Raw genomic sequence first — 26,341 nt, forward strand, 5'->3', positions numbered from 1 at the left:
CTCATCTGAAAAGGAGGGAAGTAGCTTTCCTGGCAGCATGAGCCACGCACGTTTGCCAAGCTCAATACCTATCACCTGCTGAGTCATTCATTCATATATTCATCCAATCATGCCTTCATGCATTATTCATGCGTTCCCTAGGCCTCTACTGTGTCCCAGGCTCCACATGGAGCCCTGGACATGTTATACTGAATGAAGCCCAGTGGGGACAGATGAAAACGTGGCGGATGTCAGGCTATACAGTTTCATTTATATCCTGATGTCACTAGGGATCCAGCCAAGGATTTCTGAGCTGCCAATGACATGATCACAACTTCTGTCGAGTAAAATAGTTCTGGCCAAAACCAAAATATGAAAATGAAGGATTAGAAAGGCCGGTGAGTGATAGCCCAGACATGAAGACACTGACTGCCACAGTGGAGAAACAGGATGGTAGGACCCGACCAGGGCAAGAGCCGTGGGCACAGAGGCAAGGGTAAGGATCTGCACACTGCCTGGGGGCAATGAACAGAGCTCCGAGAGATGGGCAGGTAGAGAGCGCCCGAGCCTCAGTTTCCTGATTTGGATCAGTGGGAAAAGTGTGAGTCTGTTACTCACTTGACGGGCCTTGGAGGAGGTAAGTTTGAGCAGGAAAGTGAAAGACGAGCTGGGGGCATACCATGTTTGAGAAACTTCTGGGTCACTCACGCTAGAATGTCCAGTGGGCCTTCGTGAAGCTCAGGACAGAGGCAGTTGCTAGAAAAAGGGATTTGAATGTTGTGTGCAGAGAAGGACAGGTGAAACACTGAGTAGAAAAGAAGCAGAAACAGACAGAATCTTACCAAAGCCCATTAGAGACCTACGGAGGATGACGACCTTGGGAAAAGAGATAAGCGGCAGAACAGGAGAACTGGGAAAGGCTGCTAGTGTGAAGTTAACAAGGCAAGAGAGAGATTCCAGAAAGAGGGCTGTAAGTAGCAATCAGCACCGAAACACACGCCTGTCTACTCCTTTAACCACCCCAAGAATGTCCAGTGGGCCTTCGTGAAGTTCAGGACAGAGGCAGTCCTGAAAAAATAGTCCCCACGAAAAGTCCCCACAAAATTTGTTTGTCCCTTTTTCAGACACATCCTTTAACATCTTTTCCAGCCATGCCTGAATACTGATCTGTGGCTACAGTGATTGTAATAGTTGAGACCAAGACCCCATGAACACCAGTGCTGGTGAGACACCCAATGTGATCAAGGGCTAGAAATCTGACTGGGCTCAAAGGAACCCCAAGTGGTGAACAGGAGAAAACCCTGTTAAAGTGTATCTGACTTGTCCTCATGGATGACCAAGGCATTTTCTAAATTATAAGTCAAAGTCATTTGCTTAACAGCATTTCCAGAAAAATCTGAACTACAGAAATGCTGTGTTTCCAAGAAACTGTCATGGTTTCTTCGGCTCCCTGTCTTTGGATAGCCGACTGCAGTTTTCTGGAAGGGGTAAGGTACAAACCAAATCAGGCTAGTGCCCCCAAAAACATCAGCTGACAATTTCACAGCAGTCTGGTCAGCTCTTAAGTCTGAAAAAAGAGCATCTTATCTCTGTTAAATATCTATTGTTCCAAGCTTTAGGATAGATATTTTTCCTTTTATAAAAGTAATATAGGATGTTCCAAGTTCAGTTTGTGCCTTATTTTATTTAAAATAAATATATGCAGACAGAAAAATATAAAAGAGCAAAAACATAACAAGTCAGGCCCAGTTTGAGCTTGAGTAATTAAACCAAACTCTTGTCATCTTGTGTTATGCCCGGTGGAGATCATCTCATCCCTGGGTTTCCTTTGACTGACGCTAAAGCTCTTTTCTCAAATTAGATCCATAGAGAATAAGAGCCCTAAAGAGGCCCGATGACCTGCAGGCTATCAGGAATGTCTGCTGAATCAGTGATTCTTCACTTTTAAAACTAGTAAGTGCTGGGGGAGTGAAGAGATAATGTCTAGAGCTGATCATCAAGGAAATGTAGCATAAGCATATCATTAAAGTTAGGGTGGTAACCAGTAAAAGAGCTAAATATGGAAACTGTTAAAAGTGGTTTCCTCTGGGAAGTGGGCTTGTTGGTGGTGGGGGGGAAGTTGGGGCAGGAGGCTGTGCTTTTCATTATAAGACATTTTGTACTTTGCAATTTTTTTAACCAGTGACATTTTTATTTGGATAGTACGAAAGCGAGAAAAAGCACTGAAATGTTACTACTGCATGTACGCTTACTTCATCCTGCGTGATATAGATTTTTGGACTTGTAACCACAAAGCGGAAAGATAGAGATTTTCTTTTATTTTAATAAACAGTCTTTAATAGAAAGACTGAGATCCAGGTAAGTTAAATACACTACCTAAGGCCACAAACAGTACAGCCAAAGCAAGAATCCAGCCACTCTAGTAGGTCTGTATTTTATCCACAGATTTCCAAGCTGCCCCCTTTGGATGAATTTCCCGAAACAGGAAATAGATTTATTCTTATTCGGGAAGTTTTTAGGCTACACTACAGGTCCTCCTGGACAATTATTCTATCACAGTTCAGCCTTATTAGACATCATAAATGTTACAGAGAAGGGGCGCCTGGGTGGCTCAGGTGGTTAAGCATCTGCCTTTGGCTCAGGTCATGATCTCAATGTCCTGGAATTGAGCCCTGCATTCTGCTCAGTGGGGAGTCAGCTTCTCCCTCTCCCATCTCTCTCCCCCTACTCATGCTCTCTCTTGCTCAAATAAATAAATAAACTCTTAAATAAATAAATAAAATAATATTGAGAAGAAGGAAAGTACCAGAGGCAGGAATATGGAATTGATTTCCAAGAAGTCAGCATATGGGGGAAGGAGGAGCACTGACACCCAGTATGATCGCCTCTAAGCAGCCAAAGTCTACCAATCTGCTACAGCTGTTTTTTTTTTTTAAGATTTTATTTATTTATTTATTTGACAGGTAGAGATCACAAGTAGGCAGAGAGGCAGGCAGAGAGAGAGAGAGAGGGAAGCAGGCTCCCCACTGAGCAGAGAGCCCGATGTAGGGCCGGATCCCAGGACCCCGAGATCATGACCTGAGCCGAAGGCAGCAGCTTAACCCACTGAGCCACCCAGGCGCCCCTGCTACAGCTGTTCTATTGAAGTATCACAAACTGGGTGGCTGAAGCAACAGAAATTTATCATCTTCCAGTCCTTGAGGCCAGAAGTCCAAAATCAAGGTGTCGGAAGTGGCTCCCTTTGAGGGCTGTGTTCTAAGGCTCTCCCAATGGCTGGGAGCCACCTAACTTCTCCCTGTGACCCTTCACAGGGTCTTCTTTCTGTGGCTGGCTGCCTGTCCAAATTTCCCTTCTTATAAGAATTTTGTAGGGGCGCCTGGGTGGCTCAGTGGGTTAAGCCGCTGCCTTCGGCTCAGGTCATGATCTCAGAGTCCTGGGATCGAGTCCCGCATCGGGCTCTCTGCTCGGCAGAGAGCCTGCTTCCCTCTCTCTCTCTCTGGCTGACTCTCTGTCTACTTGTGATTTCTCTCTGTCAAATTAATAAATAAAATCTTTAAAAGAAAAAAAAAAAAGAATTTTGTAATTATTATGGGCTCACCCTACTCCAGTATGACCTCTTAACTAATTACATCTGCAACAATTTCAGTTTTCAAATAAGTTCCTCTTTTGAGCACAGGGAAGGGGGAGGGTTAGGACTTCAAGATATGATTGGTGGGGAGGAGGGGACATAACTCAACCCATAACACTAGGAGAAAACCAAATCCTTGAAGCTTTTCCCCAAACATTTACAGAGTTTTCTAAAGATTTTTTTCTTCTAGGAATATAGCCCATTAAAAGTTAAACCCAAGTGGATAACAAAATTTACTGGTTAGAAATTCATTTTACATTATCTAGGTTTGAACCTCCACTAAATAAAAGAGAGAATGCTAACCATAATATTATGGCCTCTAAGTGACTGTATACTCTAGGATGCTTTGGGATCAAAGGAAGTAATAATAATTTAAATTATGAATAAATATGCATATGTTTATCCACACACATGGAATGTTATAAATGTAACAGCTGTTATCCAGTGAAGTCATTGCCCAACAATGTAAAAGCATTCATCCTATAACTACCTTAGTTCTGTCAACCCTCAGGTGGATATGTCACATTTTAGGGGGTCTTGTCAATTATAACCATAGAGCGGAATGAAGTCAGAGAGCCTTAACCTGGGGAGACACACATAAAAATTTAAAATCCAATTTACTTTTTCATTTGACCATGATATTTACCTTTTGCTTTTCACCCAGAAAGAAAAACAAAGACAACAGGTTTCCTTTTGATTCCTAGTCAAATCTTCTAACTACAGGTCTTTGCAGCAAGGGCACATCACAGAAAACTTAAAAGGGGAAAATTTTCCTTTTATTCAGTATGTCTAATCAATAGTTCTCCTAAAATAAGCAACTGTTTATTAGCTTAAAGGGCATTTGCAAACCTATCTAACTTGGGAGAACTCTTCAGGTTAATTTTGAAAACAAATGCTGGCAGAAAACTCAGAGAGAGTAGGAAATATTTCTCATTAAAGTAAATTATAAAACTGATAATTTTCCAAATACACCTACTCTTCACTCTTCGTTTGTTTTTGCTAACTCATTCATTCATTCACTCACTTTTCACTGAGTCACTCAACAATTATTGACAAATCTTAGCCAAAAGTGGGTCACTTTCCTCAAATTTGTAATATTATTGTTTAAAATTGGAAGGCACTGTTTAAATTAAAAGCAATATTATATATTAGACTTGGCCCTGAATACTCACTAAACACCTATGTAATCAAAAATGAGATAATGAGCAAAAAATATGTCAATACGTGTAATGAAAGCATAAAATAAAATGAATTATGTTTTGTCATAAAAAATTCTTTCTCCTTGGGCACCTGGGGTGGCTCAGTGGGTTAAGCCTCTGCCTTTGGTTCAGGTCATGATCTCAGGGTCCTGGGATCAAGCCCCACATCGGGCTCTGTGCTCAGTGGGGAGCCTGATTCCCACTCTTTCTCTGCCTGCCTCTCTGCCTCCTTGTGATCTCTCTGTCAAATAAATAAATAAAATCTTAAAAAAAAATTTTTTTTCTCCTTATCTTAAATCTTTTTTCAGATACTTCCTCCTCCTCCTTCTACTTGCCCTGACAGAAGCCTGGCGTTCCCTTGAAAATACCACTTCCTTTGTAACTCTTTCCAGTTCTGTACCATTTCTTTGACTTCTGTCCACCTTCAAAGGCAAAGAAGAAAAACCAGCAAACTCCTCGTTCCCTATTGTCCCTTCTCAATACTCGAACCCCTAAGATCTCTCAGTGAACTCTGCCCCAGTGAGCTCTTCGGAGGCGTGGCCAGTCATACTCATGATACCCTTTCCGGGGAATGTGCTTAGAACCCCCACTAAGTGAGCTCCTGGCCACGTGCCCTTTCCTGGACACGGCTCTCTGGGCAAAGGAGAGCTCCCTGACCCAGGTCACACCAAACAGAGTCCCTCTCTGTGAGGAATTTGGAATTGCAATACTCTCCGCTCAAAATGTGAAATGATGTGGAAAAAACCGCATGGCCCAGGAGACACCTACATCCGTATTCATTCATTCATCCTCCGAGCACTTACTAATTGCCCATGGCTAGCCAAGTACGAAGGTCCTATATGGCACAGGGTTTTCAAGAGGTAGGAGGCAGAAGAATTTAGTTAAAGCATTGCCTTTACCTGGAAAGTTAGAAAAGTAGGCTGAGGCTAAACCTGTAATTGGTTCAGATGGCAGACCAAAGACTTGGGTTTTATGTTGCAGTTACAATGAAATAGAAGCTGGTATTACAAAATGTTTCTGAACTGGTTCGTAAAGAGAAGCCCTCTGCTTTCCCATCACTTGCCTTTTATGACTCATACCTTGAACGGAACCAAAATGGACTGAAATACAATTCCAACCCACCTTTTTCATTACTAGATCTGAACTATCTCTCATACCGTGGTTCTCCCGATTCAGTGCAAGGCAAACTCCAATGGAAGCAGAGAGAAGAACATGGCCTCTCTAGGGCGCTCCTGGCCCAGGGATCGGAAGCACCTGGGGGGCAGGGGGGTGCTTTGTTAATAAGCTTCTCTCTCTGTAATCTGCTCTAATGCTTGGAACACTGGAGATTCTCAGTCAACATGTGCGGACCCAAACCCAGTAAGAAACATGCATCATTTGAGCTTGGAGATGCAACGGGGCGGGGGGGGGGGGGGGGGGATGTGTTAAAAAAAAAAATCACTCAGGGTTTCTGAATGAATACCTTGCTGGGTGTGGAGAGTAAGTCTGGGAAATGCGCTTTCTTTGGCATAAAGAGGGGGTTGGAGGAAAAAGGGGGAAGGAGAGCCAAATACTTTCAAAGAACAACACTATGTCTGTCCTAAGGACAGAGTGATTTAACGGTATGCAACACACCTGTGCTTGCCCAGCGGCACCGTGATTAAGAAATACTGTTATCGCCTTCCAAAGGAAGTTTTCTGAAACATTAAATATGATAACCTCCTGGTGGATTTTTCCACAGCAATTGCAGCAACCACTTCTAATCATGCTGCTAAAAAGATAAGGCAGGCTGAGGTCTGAAAGGGAGGACACAGGCTGTCCGTGAAGAAACGCTGTCCCCAAATGTCATCTATCAGCACACAATCTATCCGAGTCACAAACTTCCTTTTTAAAAATTTTTGCCCCCCACCAGTCCTAGGTCTCTGACAACTAGAGTTACAAAGATTTGGGCAATCAGGGTCCAAGTTTTTGTGTAAACCAGCTATTTAACTTCAAACTCTACACTGGTTTAGGTAACAAAATACTGATTTTTCTTTTTTTTTTTTTTAAAGATTTTATTTATTTATTTGACAGACAGAGATCACAAGTAGGCAGAGAAGCAGGCAGAGAGAGAGAGAGGAGGAAGCAGGCTCCCCGCTGAGCAGAGAGCCCAGAATGGGGCTTGATCCCAGGAACCTGGGATCATGACCTGAGCCAAAGGCAGAGGCTTTAAACCACTGAACCACCCAGGTGCCCCAAAATACCGATTTTTCTAAGGTGATTTAAAAAAATCCTGTTTACAAGATTCTAGAACACCTTAACAATCAAAGATTTAATCTGAATTGTAATGCTACTGCCAAAGAAGAACAACGAAAAAAACTGGAGTTGTTTTGCCATCTTCATACATACATGGGATCGGAAGCACATGAAAGGACTTTTTTGTTTTAAAAAAGATTTCATGTATTTGAGAGAAAGGGAGGGAAAGAGCAGGAGTAGGGGGAGGGGCAGAAGGTGAAGGAGAAGCAGGCTCCCCGCTGAGCAGGGAAGGAGGGGGGACTCGATCCCAGGACCCTGAGATGAAGACCTGACCTGAAGGCAGACCCTTAACCGAATGAACCACCAAGGCGCCCCTCAAAGAACTTTGTAACTGTGACTAGTTTACAGTGTCTTTCTCGGTGATAAATACATCCCTCAACTTATTTTTAATACAGGTCAAGCACGATTAAAAAACAAACAAACAACTTTTTAAGATGTAGAAAGAAAAAAATCCTGCAGCTGGGTTGAGTTGTGACAATAAGATCCAGGAAATGAAATCTTCTTCCCATGTGTCTCCTTTCCCCTTCGTGGATCAAACTAGAAGAAAAGTGCAAACAGCTGGTGGATTTAGTATTCGAGAAGGGCAACTTCTCCACCAATCAGTAAGAAGCTGGAGAGACTGCAGAAGTCCCTTAGACCATACAATGTCCCAAAGCCGGATACAACTCACTGACTTCCAATGGAATGCTGGAAATTTTGGACAAGGGGATCTTGCTCTGTCTAAACTCTCCCCATGGCTCTCAGACCCCCCCGCAGCCCAAGTTAATTCACAGTGGAAGAAACTTCTCAGGCAAAGCTCAAAGGGTAAAGCCCCCTTTTTAAACCAACTGGAGGTCCTCTGCAAAGCCGTGGGTTAAAGAAAGCTATTGGTTGGTTCATCCATTCAACTGGTATTTACTGAGTGTGGCAGTGAGTTCCATGCAATGCTCTGAGCACTGGGAATATAGCTGTGAACAGGGGAGACAAATAAGAAACCAATAAGCAATATAGAGTATAGCATATGTGTGTGCATATATATATATACATACACACACACACACACATATAGATACGTATATAAACATGTACTTCGAGGTGCCAGAAAGAAAGCGGGGTAAAAATAAAAGGGGTGGTTGTTAATAAGAATTAGTTTTTATTAGCAGTTTTTTTTTAACAGTTAGTTTTGTAGCTACAACATCAAGATACCTACTCTTCAATTCTCAGAATTCTTCTACTTCACATCATGTTAGTAATAATATTAGTTTTTATGAGTAATTCAGTCCATGCTGATTCTGGATTTATGGCCATCTTATTGCTTGCCCTTTGGCCTCATTTCTTAGGGGCTGCTTCTAACTCTGGTCCTTCTAAAATTGGGGATGAGGCACAGTCTTTGGAGAAGGAACCACACCCTCATTCTGCTGCTCTTTTCTTCTGAGAAGGGCCTGAGAAAGGCCACAGCCACACCTTCTGAGCAGCTCCTTGGTTTACTTTCATCTTTACAAAACCATTTTCAATGATCCACCCGCCGATCAGTCTCTCTCTGCTGACTCCCGGTTTTGTCACTGGCTGGCAGCAAGTCCACGATTTTGAAAGCCATGTAAATAAGGAGCCAGTTCTAGCATGTAGAAACATAGGATGCCCGGTTAAATGGGACCTGCAGGTAAGCAACAAATGTTTTTGAGCCTATGTATGTCCCGTGCGATATTCGGGACATATTTATATTTGGAAAAATGCTCTGTATCCAATAACTGTGTTTCACCCAGGAACCCTGCATATGAAGACTTTGGGAACTAGATTAATGATCTCAGAAGCATGGATCTCGAGTTCTGGCTCACACAAAAAATAGAGAAACTGCTCCAAAGTAACAGTAACATGGCAAAGCTAACATGCATGAGAGCAAAATTCAGTGGTGCCATATGTATGTCTTGCAGCAACCTCGAACAACCTTTGCCAGTACCTAGCCCTCTCAGCACTGACTCACAGAGAAATCTCTGAACACTTAGTAAACGACAGATGGTCTCATTAGACATTTGACAAAGAGAAAAAACTGTGCTAGGTCTCAATTACTATTTGCTCACTCCCTAAACTCCCTGCCGAATTTTTATGAACTGTATTCCAAAGCCTCCTATGGGAGGTGCAATTTTTTTCCCCCTTTAACGAAGTGCCACCAACTGGGCGGCCTATAGCACAGAAGCAATCTCTCCCAGCTCTGAAGTCAAAGTGTTGGCAGGGTTGGTTCCTCCTGTGGCGGCGAGTCTGTTCCAGGCAGCCTCCAACTTCTGATGGTTTTCTGGCAATCTTTAGAGTTTCTTGGCTTTAGATGTCTGACTTCAGTCTCTGCCTTCAGGTTCCTATGGTATTATCTGTGTGTGATGTCTGTGTCCAAGCTTCCCTCTTTCTAAGGGCAGGAGTCTTCTGGGGGCTCACCCTGTTCCAGGGTGACTCCATCTTGACCAACCATATCTGCACTGACCCCATTTCCAGATGCCACATTCTGAGGTATGAGGGGGATGCACTTTAGTGTATGAATCTGGAAGGAACACAGGCAACCTATGAAGGGGGTAAATCTGCAAAAGTGTCAGAAAGACTGGAGAGGGAAGCCAAAACCCAACCAAACACATCTGTACACGAAAACGAACAGGCAGGGTGTGGGAAGTGGGAGGCTCCCAGAGCCCGAGTCCTGCCACAAGAATCTGTCCATCACACGCCGGCGGGAAGGGGCTGGTAAGTGGACAGAGGAAAGCTGCTGGCATGGCAAGGATCCTGTCTCCACACAGCCTGGAAGCAGGCAGTGCTAGACAAGAATGACTTCTTCCGGGTCCAGATCAGGCCCTGCCCTGGTTCTGCACAATCATTCCCCACCGTCCCCACTTTCAGGACCCCTCCCTCACTCTACGGTGACACTGACTGTCTGTAACACACCCCTGGCAAAACTGTTCTATGTGTTTCCTGCTGGACATTCTGTCACTACAACTGTATCAGGGAACCTTCTGATTGTCCCAAAGTGTATTTTGCGTGCATGTTTGACATTAGATGCACACAAATAGACATATATGAACACATCTAAAAAAATAAACTAGCTGAGAATGGAATTTTACAAATCAGTGTCTGATATTCCTTCTTTAAATAGTTTCTTCTTGGGGTGCCTTGGTAGCTCAGTGGGTGAAGCATATGCCTTCGTCCAGGTCATGATCTCCAGGTCTTGGGATCAAGTGTCAGGCTCCCTGCTCTGCAGAGAAGTCTGCTTCTCCCTCCCCTTCTGCCTGCCGCTCCCAGGCTCATGAGCTTGCTTGCTCCTTCATAAATAAATAACATCTTTAAAAAAAAAAAAAAAAAAGGTTTCTTTTTTCAGATCATTCTTCCAGGCTTTATGGGCTTTTTCTTTTTTTTTTTTTTTTAATTTTTTTAAAAGATTTTATTTATTAATTTGACAGGCAGAGATCACAAGTAGGCAGAGAGACAGGCAGAGAGAGAGGGGGAAGCAGATTCCCCGCTGAGCAGAGAGCCCGATGCGGGGCTCGATCCCAGGACCCTGAGATCATGACCAGAGCCAAAGGCAGAGGCTTTAACCCACTGAGCAACCCAGGCACCCCGGGGTCTTTTCAAAGAATACACAACTTAAGTGAGTTCTTGGAGCAGTTATAAAATTATATTGATTATTTTTCCCTGATAGATATAGATTGATACACATACCATACCAGGAACACAAGGTCTCCTGTTACTTCATTATTACTGAGGTAGAGAGTACATTTTCTGGCAAAATAAGAAATAATGATTCTGATATGAGTTATAGCTCAAAATAAAATGTGCCCATATAAAATAAAAAATTTTTAAGTTTTTAAAATATTTGAAAATTAGTAAATCCATTACAAAATTCTATTTTCCAAGTTTTAAGGGGAAGGATCACCTTTGTTACCTTAGGCCCTCTTTCAACTGAGAATTAAAATAATAAAGGCCTATGGCCTGAAGACCCTCTTGAGCAGCTGTGGACCCAATACCATGTATGTTATTTTATAGTCAGCAAGTTTCACCAGCCAAAGCTGTTTCTTGCTTTTCCCCAAATCCTGCCATGTTAGGGCCACCACTAATGACCAACATAATCGCCATAAGTGGGCCAATTCTCTTCGGTTCTCCGAGGTTCTAAGACAGAAAAGACCTGATTGATCCCTTCTCTTAGAAACACCGTCTAGTGGGGAAAGACAAACAAACATACTTCAAAGACAGTCAACACACTTTGAACTCTTTATGTACTGAGTTCTGTGTTCCCACATCAGTCCTATAAAGAAAGTACTATTGTCCTCCATGAGAAAATGGAGTTCTAGGCAGGTAAGGCTATTGCCAAGGTCACACAGCTAGTTGGTCCACTTTGCTCACGGCCAGTCCTTATCTAAAAAGGTCAACAGGACAGAAGCTGAGAAACACTACACTCCCCTTCGACTCAATTAATCTAACTTGTGCATCATCAACTTACAGGAACTGCGATCAACTAACAGGGAAGGCAAAACTCCCTATTGACCTCACATTAAAAGAAATTAAAAGATAGGCACAGGTAGCCAGAGCTCTGCTTCGTAAAGTTTCCCAGGGCAGTATATGGCATCTTGATCGTGCCCAGACCAGCCTTTATGAGAGATTTGGGATGGAAGTCTGTCCGGATCTGAGTGCAGTCCATCTTCCACCAGGTTTCCTCTGAACACTTTTAAATTAGGCCACATGGTCCCGCTGGAGCCCGCTGGCATGTATCTCCTCTGCAGTCTGGTCCACACCAGGGAGGCTGCTGGCAGGGAGTGCCTGCAGTTCTCGGCCTGGGGGCATCTTTTGGGCAGGGGAGTACTCGTGACCTCAGGGGGATGCCCAACAGAAGCACCGGAGAGGTATGCCCCCAGCAATAGCCCTTAACAAAAGGATGAGTGGAGAGTGGGTAAGTTTTACCTGTTTCGTCCCACCTCAGGGGGAAATATGCTAAGCTCCAGAGTGACCAAGTGGCCCACTGTGGGGCCATGATGGCCTTGATGGGCTCATTCCCTTTACTATCTCCTGTCCCCACTCTACCACCAGCACTTCCTGGGATCATATCCCAAGTAAACATCTTACCCTGAGATCCTCAAGTCAGTTCCTGCCTCGAGGGGAATACAAAAATGGAGCAAATCTCAGAATAGATTGAAACTATTAAAATAGTTTGAAATAGATGAAACTATTAGATTATGCAGACGTAACACACTGAAAAGCAAAGCAGAGGGAAAGGAACTTGGAGACATCCGAGTCAATACTAGTGGGAAAAAAATCTTCAAAAAACTATTAATACGTTCAGAGAGATCAGCAAAGACGTGGCATCCACAAAACAAGAGGGTGCTGTTAAAAAAATGAGCAATGAGAATAAGAAAATGTTCCTGGAACTCAGTGATATGACAGATGAAATGTTGAAAAAAAAAAAAGATCAATTTAAGAGTTGCAGATAAAAATCTAGTGATTCTCCACGAAAAAGAACAAAAATAAACAGAAAGGGACAATTGGAGAAACAGCAAGAAGACAGCAACAAAAATCAGTTTATTTTTCTGCACAGTATCAATACAGAGGGTCCGACACCAACCAAAAGAATTTCCATGCACAGAGAGCAAAGAAGAGGGAGGAGGAGAACCGTCAAAGAAATAAAACAAGAAAATGTTCCAGAAATGAAGTGCAAGAGTGTTCAGACCACAGGTCCCAGTCGACTCATTAAATGGCACCTTTAATGTCACAGTTACCTTTTTGATGACACCCTGGGGCCCGAGGAGATACTTTCCAACTCAGTGTTTTTAAGTAGTTAAATCCAAACAATGTACTACATCTTTGTGTCCTAAAAATGTAGCACCTGCTGGACATTATACAACTCCCCAAAAGCTGGACTCCTACCGGATGCTGCCACCCTCATTTCCTATTCCACACTACTTTTTATTTTGTGTGGCACTTGCTTTTGTTTGTTTTGAAATCACGGCAACAGCAAAAAACCAGTTTTGCAAAGATACTGACATCATAAAAGGAATGTAGCAATCTCCTATTGAGTCGCCAGTTAATGATTTTCCCAGTGTCCAAAAGATGTTGCTGTTTTCCCCCAAATTTCAAAATATTCCATGGCCCCCTGGTGAGTTCACTGGGGCACCCTATGGCATATTGGCACACGGTTTGGGAGCCATAGTTTTAGCTCATCTGTGTCCATCCAGGGCTTAGAAAATTGATGAATGAAAACCCCACACCAAGGCCAATCACTAGATGCAACTCAGAATATCAGTGATAAGAAGAATTTAAAATTTCCAGCAAGAAAAAGGAGGCCACACGTAAAAGAAAGAGAATGAGACATTTCACTGCAGAAAGACTTCTCACAGAAACTCTGAAAACTGCTGAGGGAAAATGTTCATTCAGACTTTTCACACCCAGAGTGTAAGTCCAGTGAGAGAACCGATTAAAGATATTTTCACCTATTTACCTCCCACACATTCTTTCTCAGGAAGCGACTGGTGAATGTGCTCCAGCCAAAACTAGGGAGTAAACCACAAGTGAAGGGGACAGAGGCTCCATGGAAACAGAGGAGAAAGCTCAGGACAGCCTGAGGAAGATGGCCACGCACCAGACCAAGGGAGAAGTCGTCCGTTGACAGAGCAGGAAAATCAACAGAATGGGGGTGTGATTTGCCATGTAAGAGTGTCTGAAGTTATTCTTAGAAATTTGATAAAGTTTGATAAAGTCTGAAGTTATTCTTAGAAATTTGATAAGTCTAGTACTTCTTTTGGGGAAAAAAAAATTAGGTATATGAAAATGAAGCAAACGGGAAAAAAAAGAGAAACTGTTAGAAACTGCAAGAAACTTGATCAAAACTATCCTGTGGCCGGAAAATGAAACAATGTTGACATGATGACAATTTTATAAAAACAGAATGATTTAGTCAATAATGGCTGACCCTGAGAAATGAAGAAGCAGAACATAGGCATATTATATTTGGAATATTAGAATATACTTTATATATGTATATTAGAATTAGAAATATATTCAAATATTCCAAATATTATGTGCCTACCGTGCTAATATATTCTAATAATAATTACTAAATTATTAAGTAAAACCTGTATTCTAACATTCTGGGGGACAATGAAAAAGGTATTGGGCAAGGGTGGGCAAAGGAATGCTATATTATATTTATATTATATATTATATAGCATTACATTATCTTGATTTAGACAAATTCTAAACATGAAGTAAAGAACAGAGGATAGTTTGTGGATACTGCAAGCAAAAAAGAAAAATCATTAAGCTTGATTTTTACTGCAGATAAAAAGCTTTCAGATGAAAGCATCTGAAATGCAGGGTCCCAAATAGCCAAGTAATTACCTATATTTTAAGCTTCACTTTGCTTATGTAACCCCACTGTACAAGTCACCTCTTCTGTAAGCCATTCCTTTGCACACCAGGTATCCTTAGTAGCTTCTGATACTCCCTAAATTCCGCTACAGTATTTAAGTATATAAGTATTCTATAACTTATAATTATAGAAATAGTTGTAATTTATATAAATGTTGATTTATTACTCCACACCTGTCTCCCTCTGGAACGTTCGATTTCAGAAGAGGAATTTCATCTCATCCCCCTGCAGATTTTTACTTCAATCTACTGACAAGGTGCCACCTTTCAAACACTACAAGAAAAATTATTTTAATAACTAGTTGTGTAATTATTATACACCATATGTCATCAATCCAACTGTCCTTTCTTTTTTTCAGATTTTATCATTTCTGATTTGAGGAATGTGCCTTAACACTGCTGGAGGCCCAGATGGAAGCTGAGTTCTTGTAGACAGAATTTACAACTACTCCAATCATTCATTAGGGGCCCTCCGCGTCTGAAACCACTTTACATCATCTGCCTACGTCTTTTTTTTTTAACTTACACTGACACTGTACATTCAGACCTCAATATTTATTAGAACCAACTTGCAATTCAAAACCTCAGTAGACAATATTTTTCCTTCCTTCTACCAAAACCCAATCTGAGATGTGCGAGTTCCTTTGTTGTCCCTTTCTGGGGGATGGATTTACTTTTCACTTATCCCTGTATTGAAGGGATAGCCCCGACACCGTTAATTCTAAGCAGATATCCTATTAAGACACGCCCATCTTAAACATTATCTTTTCTTTTTCAAGGGCACATGAACAATGATCTGTCTTCCACTGGGTTGTCTCTTGGATTCCATGAAATACAGTATTAAATAAAAAAATAAAAAACCAAAGTATAATGCTGGCTTAGTAACAGTTATGTAAATATTTCACATTTTAACAAAATATAAAAAATGCGAAAAAATATTTCACTTTTCACATTTTAACAAAGGAAATATTGGGTTTTTTTTGGGCTAATAAGATCTCCACATTCCTATAAGTCCTAGACAATTTTTCAAAGAATTCTGAATTTTGCTGTGTAGGTTAAATCTGTACTTGCCCACTTTCCCTTTACAAAACACTTTTCTGCACGTTCCTGCAGATCAGCATTTTAAGACAAAGTTCGCATTTGCCCACCAGAAACCACAGCAGCCTACACTGTGATTTGGCTGATGGAAAACATCTGATGCTGCTAAACGTCATCAATGAAACAGACCCTTGCGGGATCCTAATTCACCTTTACAAGGCAAACTAACTCTCCCGGGGCCATCAGTTGCATCCTTTGGTTCCCAAACATGGCAAATCCCAAACTCTCCTTTGTGTCCCCTAAAAGACGTTCTATCACATATGCTTGACCCCCTCATTTCCCGTCTATGCTTGGATCCTCTATCTGCAAACTGTACTTAGCTAAGCGTGCGACATGACATATTTTAATTAGTAAATATTTAGTGCTTACTATGTTCCAGGCAATGAGCTAACCACTTTCCATCCACAATTGTTCTCCTCCTAACAATGAACCTACTGATTAAGAAATTGAGGCTTGTAAGTAGGTCACTCGCTCCAGCTCACACAGCTAGGCAAGAAGCAGGACGAGAACGTAAGCCCAGTTTGAGCAAATCCAAGGCCCATCCTCTAAACCACAGCATTATACTGCCGTGAGAAGGAAACTGCAAGGAAAAGAACCAAGAGCCGGTCCAAGAACAGGATCTACCAACTATGGTAACACTCAGCAACCGGTCCTCAAATCTGAGATGGAGCTTCCCACATTTATCAATGAGCTACAAACGACGCTTCCAATCACAGGCAGGGGAAGTAGTTTTAAAAAGCACTGAGCCACGGGATGGGTCATCATCTTAATTTCCGTCATAATCTCTACTGAGCGTGAACTTTCCCATCTTGTCTGTCCCACTTTGGGAGCGGGCCTCATCTGCATGGGTCTGTTAGGACACTACTTCGTGGTGTTACATATTTTCTCTGGAGTCGCACTCTGCAGGCCGGAGCTGAAGGCAAGCGATTATTATAGATCAAAGCCAGTGAAGTGGGTAATGAGGTCTGGTATATAAAACATTTGGTATAAATGCAGGGGAAATTCTGGCCTTTCTTTAACATGGACTGCTTTGAAATGCATCATTTGCAATAGAATTCCTAGTAGGCCACTAGCTGCCGGAGAATAATTTCCCTTCACCAAACAGACCACTGGTAGCTTCGGCTAGATGTCTTTCACAAATGTGGAGCTGTGTGCAGTGAGTTATTTTTATTTTTTTTTTTTTTTATTATTCTTTTTTTTTTTCAGTGAGTTATTTTTAAAACACACTCCAAGGGGTGAGTGCTACAACGCACCACGGAACGTGAAAAGCATTTCCCTCCACAGCAGAAACATGAAACTGAAGGACCAGTCCTGATCCACTTCACATAAGGAATATGGTCTGAATTTTCAGGCTGATACATCAGCTTTAAAAAAAAAAAGAAAGAAAGAAAGAATTAAAATATCTAAGCAGACAGTTTTTATCTCCCTAGGTGGAAAGTGTTCTTACATATTCAGACTTGTAGGTCCCTGAGCCACAGGGGGGCAGAGGAAAGGTGGTTATAAATACAACATTAAAAGGATAATTACATTTTCCAATAACTTTTAAAAATCATGTCTGGCTCCTCTTTTGCCTTTCAAGACCGGTCTATGTTAAGTAAGCGCGTCCCTGGCTATAAAGTGGCTTCTGTATTCTTCGCTACAGCCCCGGATCGAGTTTTCATTATCGACGCTAAAAGTGGATCCTTACCACAGTCCAACGGCTCGAGGGCTGGAGGATGGGCGTCATCAGAAAAGGTCAGCAGGTCCCCAAAGTACTTTCCCTCTTCCCTCTTTGAGCAAATCCAAGGCCCATCCTCTAAGCCACAGCATTATACTGCCGTGAGAAGGAAACTGCCAGGAAAAGAACCAAGAGCCGGCCCAAGAACAGGAGCTTGCTGTCATTCCTTCCTCTTCTCCCTCCCTTAGCCCCCACTCACTCTCTTCCCCTTCTTCCTCCCTTCTGTCCTTCTATTCTTTTCCTTCCCAAGACATTTTCCCATCAGCCTAATACATTGCCGCGTACTATGCCACACAGGCTGGGGTAAAAAAAAAAAAAATCACACCCTTTCTATGATGAATCTCAAGAAATTCACCGTCAGCCTCAAATGCCCCACCTCCTCAGTAACTGTCAACTCCCCAAAATCAAGAGGCCATGCCTTACACCTGTCAGACTTCCTTTCGTCCACTGTACAACGTCTTGACACGATGTCTCGTGCAGTAGTTAGAGCCTGGCGGGTGGGAGAGAATCCGATGTCCAGCTCCCCCATTCACAAGGTAACCTTGGACCAGTCCCCTCATCTCTGACTTCCATTTTCCTCCTCTACAAAAAGGGGGGCTCATTCCCCCAGCCCAATCACCCACAGAGGGTTGACCTGGTGACAAAATCACAATGTGCTGGAAGCCACTTTTACAAACCTAAGCCCCGTGGCGGAGGGGGCTCCTTCCTAAGCACAAGTCAGGGTCGAGCGTCTGAACCCCGGGCTGCTGTGGGCCCGTGAGGCTGGGTCACCTCAAGAGAGCCTCGCCTACCTTGCACTTCTTGAAATGTGAAACTCAGCATGACATTTCCCTGCCTCGCACACTTCACCCAGAGAAGGAAATCTAACTCTGTAACAAGCAAGGCCTAGAAGCCGCAGTTCCTGCTCAGTTCTCCGGTCTTTTTTTTCCATTCTCACCCTTTAGCAAGGCCAGAAGGCCACACTCCCCCCACCTCTACCCACACGGAGCTACAGCTGAGAGCCAAGCTCTCTGTCGGGCTGCCCTGAGACCTTTGCCTTCCACAGTCCTGTCCAAGAATGGGCCGGATGCCCTTCCGAGGCTCCCACTGCATCCCATAACGCCTGTGATGTAGCACTTTCCCCTGCATCCTGCAGCTGCCTGTATGGGACTTATCTGCGTTGGTCACTGTGATATTGTCCGTCATGCACAAGCTCTAGTGGTATATGGCACACAGAGGACACTCAGTAAGTTACCTGTTAGGCAAATGAATGAATGAATGAATGAATGAGGAACTCCTCTGCCACGTGACAGGACAGGACTGTTTACCATGGTGGAGGACATTCCTGAAGAGCTACCTGGGAACTCTGTACCATTACCATTTCAGCAAACCAGATGCAATATGCAGAAACATGCCCCCTTCCGCCACCCCCAACATGCACACCTCCTAGTCTCCAGATCCCAACCATAGGTTACCTTGCCTGGCAAAGAGGAAGGAGGGCTGCAAAGTGAATTCAGGTTGCTAATCAGGTAAGTTATAGTTTAAAATATATATATTTTTTAAGATTTTATTTATTTATTTGACAGAGAGCAATCACAAGTAGGCAGAGAGGCAGGCAGAGAGAGAGGAAGAAGCAGGTTCCCCGTTGAGCAGAGAGCCCGATGCGGGGCTCGATCCCAGGACCCTGAGATCATGACCTGAGCTGAAGGCAGAGGCTTAACCCACTGAGCCACCCAGACACCCTAAAATAGATTTTAAGAAGGGAAATTATCCTGGACTATCTATGTATGACTGAAGTCATCACAAACAAGTCCTTAACAATGCAAGGAGGCAGAATAAAGTTTGAAGTGGTATCTTTTTTTAAGATTTTATTTATATATTTGAGAGAGAGAGAGAGAGAGAACGAGTGGTGGGGAGGGGCAGGGGGTGGAGAGAGAGAGAGAGAAGCAGACTCCTTGCTGGGCAGGAAGCCCCAATGTGGGACTCGATCCCAGGACCTGGAGATTGTGACCTGAGCTGAAGGCAGATGTTTAACCAACTGAGCCACCCAGGCATGCTGGCTAGAGTATTTTGATGTGGGAAAGACTCAAGCTGCCACCACAGGCTAAAAATGTAAGGAAGTCAGGAGCCAAAGCACCTGAGTGGTCTCTAGAAGCTTGTGGAAAAAGCAAGGTGACAGATTCTCTCTTAGGGGCTCCAGAAAGGAATACAGCACTATAAACACCTCGAAGTTAGCTCAGTGAGATCTGCATCACACTTTTGACTCTAAAAAACTGTAAAATAATAAATTTGTGTTTTAATTTACTAAGGTTTTGGGTAATTTGTTAGAGCAGCAATAGAAAACAAATACAGTAGACAAGAAAGCAAGAAGACCTGAATTGGACAAATCATGGGACCTCTTGGAGCTTCACTCTAATCAACAAACCAGGGATATGCGTCCCTAACCTGCTTCTCACATAAGGCTGTTCGTGAGGCTTCAAAGCGATAAATCTGTGTTTGAATTTCAGCATTGGAACTTATTCTCTGTGTTTTTTTGGCAAGTGACTTTGGTGATCTGTGCCTCAGTCTTCTCATCTGGAAATAGTTTTGGTGACTGTGAGAATCCAATGATTTAGTCCACGTAAAGCATTTAGAAAAGCATCTCCTGTGATGCAAGGAATATATAAATGTTAGCTTTTATTACATATGTAAAGAGTCTGGAAAACGGTAGGCACCACAGGGTCCTGCAGAGGATATGGTCCGATACCCCCAGGGGATGCCTGCCTAAAACCACAGACAGTACTACTGACCCCTATATATACTACGGTTTTTTCCTATGCAAACATAACTATGGTAAGGTTTAATTTATGAAACAGGCAGTAATAATAAGTTAGTTAGCACCGACAATAACCAATAAAATAGCACAATTACAACAATATATTGTCATAAAAGTTCTGTGACTGTGGCCTGTCTCTCAAAATATCTTACTGTCCTGTACTGGCCCTTCCCATGATGAGGGCAGATGCTAAGAGGCCTAGGTGAGGAGGTGAAGCCGGGGGAGTGACGCAGGCACTGTGACAGAGCATTAGGCTACGGTGACCTTCTGAGAATTTCTCAGAGTGGGGATTGTCTGCTTTCCAGGCTGTGGTGAACCTCGGGAAACTGAAACTGTGGAAGAGCAAAACCCCATATAACGAGGACTACTATATAGAGGGGCAAAGCCAAATCAGCGTTCCTTTTCTTAAAGATCTATTTATTTATTTGAGAGAGAGAAAGAGAGCACGCATGCGTGCAAGAGCGGGTAGGGCAGAGGGAGAGGGAGAGAGAATCTGAAGCAGGCTCCTTGCGGAGCACAAAGCCTGACACAGGGCTCAAGGTCATGACCCTGAGATCACAACCGAGCTGAAAACCAAGAGGTGAAGGCTTAACTGACTGTACCACCCAGGTGCCCCCAGAATCAGCGTTCTTATAGAATACTGGCTCATCAGGAGAGTGGAGGGTCGGGGCGCCTGGGTGCCTCCATGGGTCAAAGCCTCTGCCTTCGGCTCAGGTCATGATCCCAGAGTCCTGGGATCAAGCCCCACGTCTGAGGGGGGAGCCTGCTTCTCCTTCTCCCTCTGCCTGCCACTCCCTCTGCTTGTGCTCTCTCTCTCCCTCTCTTTCTCACTGCCAAATAAATAAAATCTTTGGGGGGAAAACAAAAGGGTGTTGGGTCTGAATTTATAGGATATAAAGTGAAATAAGGTTTAGCAATGGCTTAACTTAGCTTCCTAGCTTCCCAATGAAGAAAATCAAGGCCCAACAAGAAAAAGCATCTTGTGAAAAGAGTAACCGCTAGTTAAAATGTAAGCACCCGAGTTTCAAGACTCTAAATTCCACAGTTCTTGGATATTCTTTAATAATCCGTACATCCCAGGGGCGCCAGGGTGGCTCCAGCTCATGCTCTCTCTCTCAAAAAATAAGTAAATCTTTTAAAAAAAGATCCTGTATCTTAAGTAAACTAAGATTCTCTAAAATGCAAGTTCTTGTCCAGTCCTGAGATTTCATGCCAACCAAACCACTGCCTCTGCCGTGCGCCACATCTCCCTGCCCTGCCGTCCCTACTTCTACTACTAAGGAACTGACTGTGCAAGTGACATTTTAGATGATCTCAGCAGCCAGGCATTCCTGGGAGCAGTGCTGGGGGAGGAGCTTTGATGGACAGGGTTCCTGTCAACAAGAGTCTCTGACCTTCTCCATTGAATTTCTACTTCTTCTGGTCCAGCTCCCTAGGATACCTTCTGGACCCAGATAAGATTCTTTTCACCACCCACTCCCACCTTCCCTATCCCACTATGAGTCTTCCAGAACATTCTGCACTTTCCAATCTGGACAAAGTTATGGAGAAACTAACCTTATTGTAGTTTCAGTTACTAAAATGTTGAAAGATTCCAAATTACTATTTCGCTATCAATCTAAGGGCAAAAAAACCCGCATCCCACCCCTAACTCAGAACTACCAGGACATTTCTGCAGCTGTGCCCAGCTCCACTTCACAGGGGGCCATTCACTCCGTGTCTGTGTACACCGTGTCCCCTGCTGGTATGGGCTTCCATATCTCCATGGCTGAATGCAGGATCCCTGGCCCTACTCCCGCAAACGGGAAGTGAGTTCATAACGTGAAGACATCTGGTCTTAACTCTGATGACTATCTGGTGAAACACTGACTTCACTAGCACAGTATATTCACACTTTATTTTCAGCTTGAATTACAATGTAATCTCCTTGCAGGCCAGGTGTTCAAATGACAGAGACCCTGCCTCTTTGCAAAACAGCCCCCAAGGTGGCAGCAGCTCCCTTTTTTAGGGAGCCAGGCACTCGGTGCCTTAAGGTTTTTAGACTCAATCCTCTTCCCTGTTCCTCCCTTTTGCGCAGCCCACACAATTGCTTCTCCTGCTCAAGGCTGTCTCGAGCATTTCAGCATATTTGAGAAATGGGGAAGAACATCCTGAGCGCAAGAGCTGAAGAATCTTCAACTGCGTTAAGTACATAGTTGAAGGAGAAGCTCCGAGTGTCAGTTTCACCCAGAAGTTACAAGGATGAGCTTTGAAGTCTGATAGACCTGGAAGCCTCCTCCCTGTGTTACTTTAAGCAAATAACCCACTGTCTATAATCTTGTTTCCTCATCCGTAAAAGGATGTTACAAAAAGTGTAAGGAACAAATGCAAGTAAAGCCCGGCACATAGAAACGCTCAAGAAATGTTAGCTGTTGCCATGATTCCCTTCCCACAGAGGAATGGTCTCCTAACATTACAGTTACGTAATAATAATAATAATAATAATAAAAAGTATACTAAAAATAAGAACTATAAACCCTAGCACAGTATGAGGAATGGACTATCCCTTGGGAGGGACAATTTCAGCTTCGTTTCATGTAATTATAACTAATCATAGCAGCCATTTGATGCATGTTTTTTTTTCTTTTACTCTCAGATTCTCTTCCATAGAGCGGCCCTGAAAAGCAGGAATGTCCAGCCGAGTTTTCTTACTGCCATTTTTCAGGAGACACTAAGGCTCAACGCGGTTCAGATAACTCTGTGAGAGACTGGAACTAGAAGGCAGGCTTTGAAACTTGCTCTTCAGCTTTTCATTTCAGGGTGTTCCATGAGCAGTGGTGCTGATTCTCCACTAGAGGGCGCATGTCATGGAATGGGGTGTGTTGGCTGCCCGCTGGCCCAAAAAAAAAAAAAAACAACAACAAAAAAAACAAAACCAAAAAACCCACCAAATCCGCTCCAGAACAAAAACAACAACAACAAAACAAAAAACAAAACAAGACCAGTCTAAGTTAAAAAACTGCATTTTCCATATAAACATATCTTTAAAACATCTCCCTAAGCCTCCTGTCCCAGCTGATTACATCTGCAAAGCCACTCCTATGTAGAAATTCAGCCATTGAGATTGCACTTCAGAATACAGGCAAGAAGGTATGTGATTTTAAAAAGCCCTTCCGGTGGTTCTGATATGCCCCTTCAGTTGGGAATCCATGTATTAAGCTACAAAAGAGATGTGTGATACTGGCTTTCATGGTCTATGATCTCTCCTACTGCATTTAGAACCAACACTGGAACTCAGAACAAGAGACACTGTTTCAAGGAGGGCCTCTGTTTGCTTCTCTAGATTGCAGTTGATCTCTGAAAACACAGGCTGGGGTAAGGGCTAAGACTGCTGCCCCAAGCCCAGGTGGTTCACGTCTAGGAGACTCAAAGGGCTTCCCCCAGAGGTCCTGTCTGCAACACAGCACGACCTGTTGCAAGAATGTCACATTAGAGGCTTTTACAACACTCACTCTTCAGTTGCTGCATCTCTAAAGTCACATAACTGATTCTTTTTCTTTATTTTCAACTGCAGGGAATCACCTTACCTTCCTCTTTTTGAGAGGTATTTTTTATCTCTTTGCTAAGTCATTATTCATTAAATTGAAACCAAGGAAAAGAAAAGACATAATGAAGGGCAGTGCCTTGAAACAGAACTGACCTGTTTTTTGTCTCCTGGTCCCCTGATAGTTTATAGTAAACACTGCAAGCTAAGCAGGTGGCCCAGCGGTTTACACTCCAAACTACACTTGCCCCAGATCCCACCTGCCCCTGTCACACAAACCAACACACACTTAAGTCATGAAAACTTTTTTTCTGTTTACTTATGTTAATCATCAAGCCAAAGCAAATGGCCTTCCAGTTTCTGGATCCAGGGTAGCAATTAAATATGAAGACATCACAAATCCTCTAGGTAAATAAAGGTGTGTGTGTGTTGGGGGGGGGTGCCCTCTGTATTCTCAGCAGGAGGCAGACACCATGTGTTGCATCAGCTGTCACATGTAACAAAGCTGGTTTCCCAACTTTGAACTTTCTCAGTTTCACACACCAGCACCACATCTGGTAAGCAGGAAATTGACCTAAGTCCTTAATTTAGGATTTAAATCAACTACCAGTTTACAAGATCTGAGTTGAAACACTCTTGTTTCCATGGCTATGGGTTCATTGATTTGTTCACTCAGGACGCAAATCAACTCAGGGGAAATGAACTCTAACTAAATAAAAGACCCCAGACATCTCCACCTACAGTGAGGGGAAGCTGAATAAATAGACAAAAATAATTACATGATATTTGTACTGACTGAGGTTTGTACAAATTAAGTTATGGGCCAGGGAGGCAGATATCAAGTAAGAAATACAGATGAGGTGGGAAACGAAGAGTGATTATCCACTTAATACCTTACTGCCTTTCTGCACATAACCGCAAAAGGATACAAAACCAGGGTTACTTGTTCTCTCCACTTGAAAAATTAGGAGGGTATGCACACAGGATCTCAAAGTCCATTCTTAGAAGCCTCACACTCAGGGTAAACTGTTTACAAATGCGAAACTGTTTCCACCCCACTAGGGAAAAATCCCGGGAAAAGGCAGGCAGAAAAACTGCCTCAGCAACCCTCCACCCAGAGCAGCCTGGAATCCAGACTGACCGGCCAAACACCTGGCACCGAAAGGGAACTTCTGCGTAAAGCTGCAAAATACTTCCCAGCTCAGGGCACAACTCGCCAGCATAACCCCGGGTTCCAATCCGAGAGGAGGAAAGTCCAGAAGGATAATGGGCTTTTAGCGTTCAAACAGGGCCACTTCTGACTTCTTTAGGACTGAACCTTCTTAAATGGATTGCCCAGGCTTCTGAGAACATGGTGCCCAAGCGGAAAACTAAGAGAGTTGCGGTTTTTCAGGGAGCCTTCACCGCAGCGCGGACGGCTGCCGTTCCTCACCAGTGCCACGTTCCGGTCCGTACGCTACCCTCGGATTATCCGCGGGTAAAAATGACGCACGGTGCCCTAAGCATCTGACCCTGCGCCTGCCACGTAGCTCAAGAAACCCAGCTCGCCGAGCCTCTGCACACACCCGTGCTGGGTCCAAGCCCGCAGCGACTCTAGGGTAGGGACAAGTGGCCCCCCAGGTGGGTTAAAGTTGTCCCAACTCCCCGCCACCGCCCCCCACGCAGGGCCCCGGGGTGGTGCCGGCACCTGGGTAAGCGTGAGGGTGCGGTGGGAGGGTGAGGGGGTGTGTGCGCGGCCCGCGCGGCGTTAACCCCTTACCTTCCAGCAGCACCTCCTTGCCCGCGCGCTTGAGCGCCTGCACCGCCTCGTCGTGGGTGGCGTCCCGCAGGTCGGCCCCGTTCACGGACAGGATGGCGTCGCCCACGTACAGGGCTTGGGTCTGGTCCGCCGCCAGCCCCTTGAAGATCTTGCTGATGAGGATGGGCATCTTGTTCTCCTTGCCTCCCTTGATGCTGATGCCCAGCCCGCCCAGCTCCTGCTTCAGCACCTTCACGCCGCGCTTCTGGTTGGAGATGGACTCGGGCACCTGCTCCGGCAGGTCGGTGAAGGCGGTGCGGACCCCGGCGGGCGAGTCCGGGGGCTGCGCGCCGCCGGCGCCCCTGCAGAACGAGCCATTGGTGGCGGTGCCGATGCCGTTGTACGCCGCGGCGCCCTCCTCGCAGCTCAGAACCAGGGCGTCCTCGCTCAAGTTCACCAGAACTTTGTGCCAGCGATCCCGCACCAAAACTTCCAGCAGCCCGCTCCGCTGCGCCCGGCCGCCTCCCCCGCCGCTCGGCCCCGCCGCCGCCGCCGCCGCCGCCGCTACCGCCATCTTTCCGGCATTCTTAAAATGCCATGTGATTGCCAAAGGGGGGAAAAGTGGGGAAGGGCTGCGGGGGAGGCCGCGGGCCCGGGGAGCGGGGAGCGCGCGCCCCGCAGGGAGGAGGCCGGGCGCGGGACGCAGCTCCGGGAGTTCGCACGCGCGCTCGGCGCGAGTTGGCCGACGCAGCCCGGCCCGTTCCCCCTCGCCTGAGGGGTGGAGCGACCTAAAAGAAGGACAGACAGACTCAGGGGAGGGGAGAGGGAAAAAAAAAAAAAAAAAAGCAAGCCCGGCGCCAGTTGCAAAAGCCCAAACCGAGGGGAGCCGCGCCGCAGCTCGGCGCGGGGAGGGCGGGGAGGAGGAGGCGCGCCCGCGGGGCGGGGCGGGGCGGGGCGGGGCGGGGCCCGCGGCCCGGCGGCCGCTCACCTGTTCCAGCCGCCGCAGCCCCGGCGCTCCCGCTG

The 26,341-nt window shown here is 44.6% G+C and overlaps 1 protein-coding gene across 2 annotated transcripts in view; it reads right to left on the reverse strand.

Annotated features, from left to right (window-relative positions):
- SNTB1 (syntrophin beta 1) overlaps positions 1-26,065 on the reverse strand; it is a 228,020-nt gene extending 201,955 nt beyond the window's left edge. For both annotated transcript variants that reach the window (XM_059395095.1, XM_059395094.1), the window contains exon 1: positions 25,340-26,065. In XM_059395095.1, coding sequence (XP_059251078.1) covers positions 25,340-25,892 — 553 coding nt within the window. In that variant the 5' untranslated portion in view covers positions 25,893-26,065. The remainder of the gene's footprint in view (positions 1-25,339) is intronic.
- Between the last annotated feature and the right edge of the window lie 276 nt (positions 26,066-26,341).

This window comes from Mustela nigripes, chromosome 3, assembly GCF_022355385.1.
Source record: "Mustela nigripes isolate SB6536 chromosome 3, MUSNIG.SB6536, whole genome shotgun sequence".
Lineage (NCBI taxonomy): Eukaryota > Metazoa > Chordata > Mammalia > Carnivora > Mustelidae > Mustela > Mustela nigripes.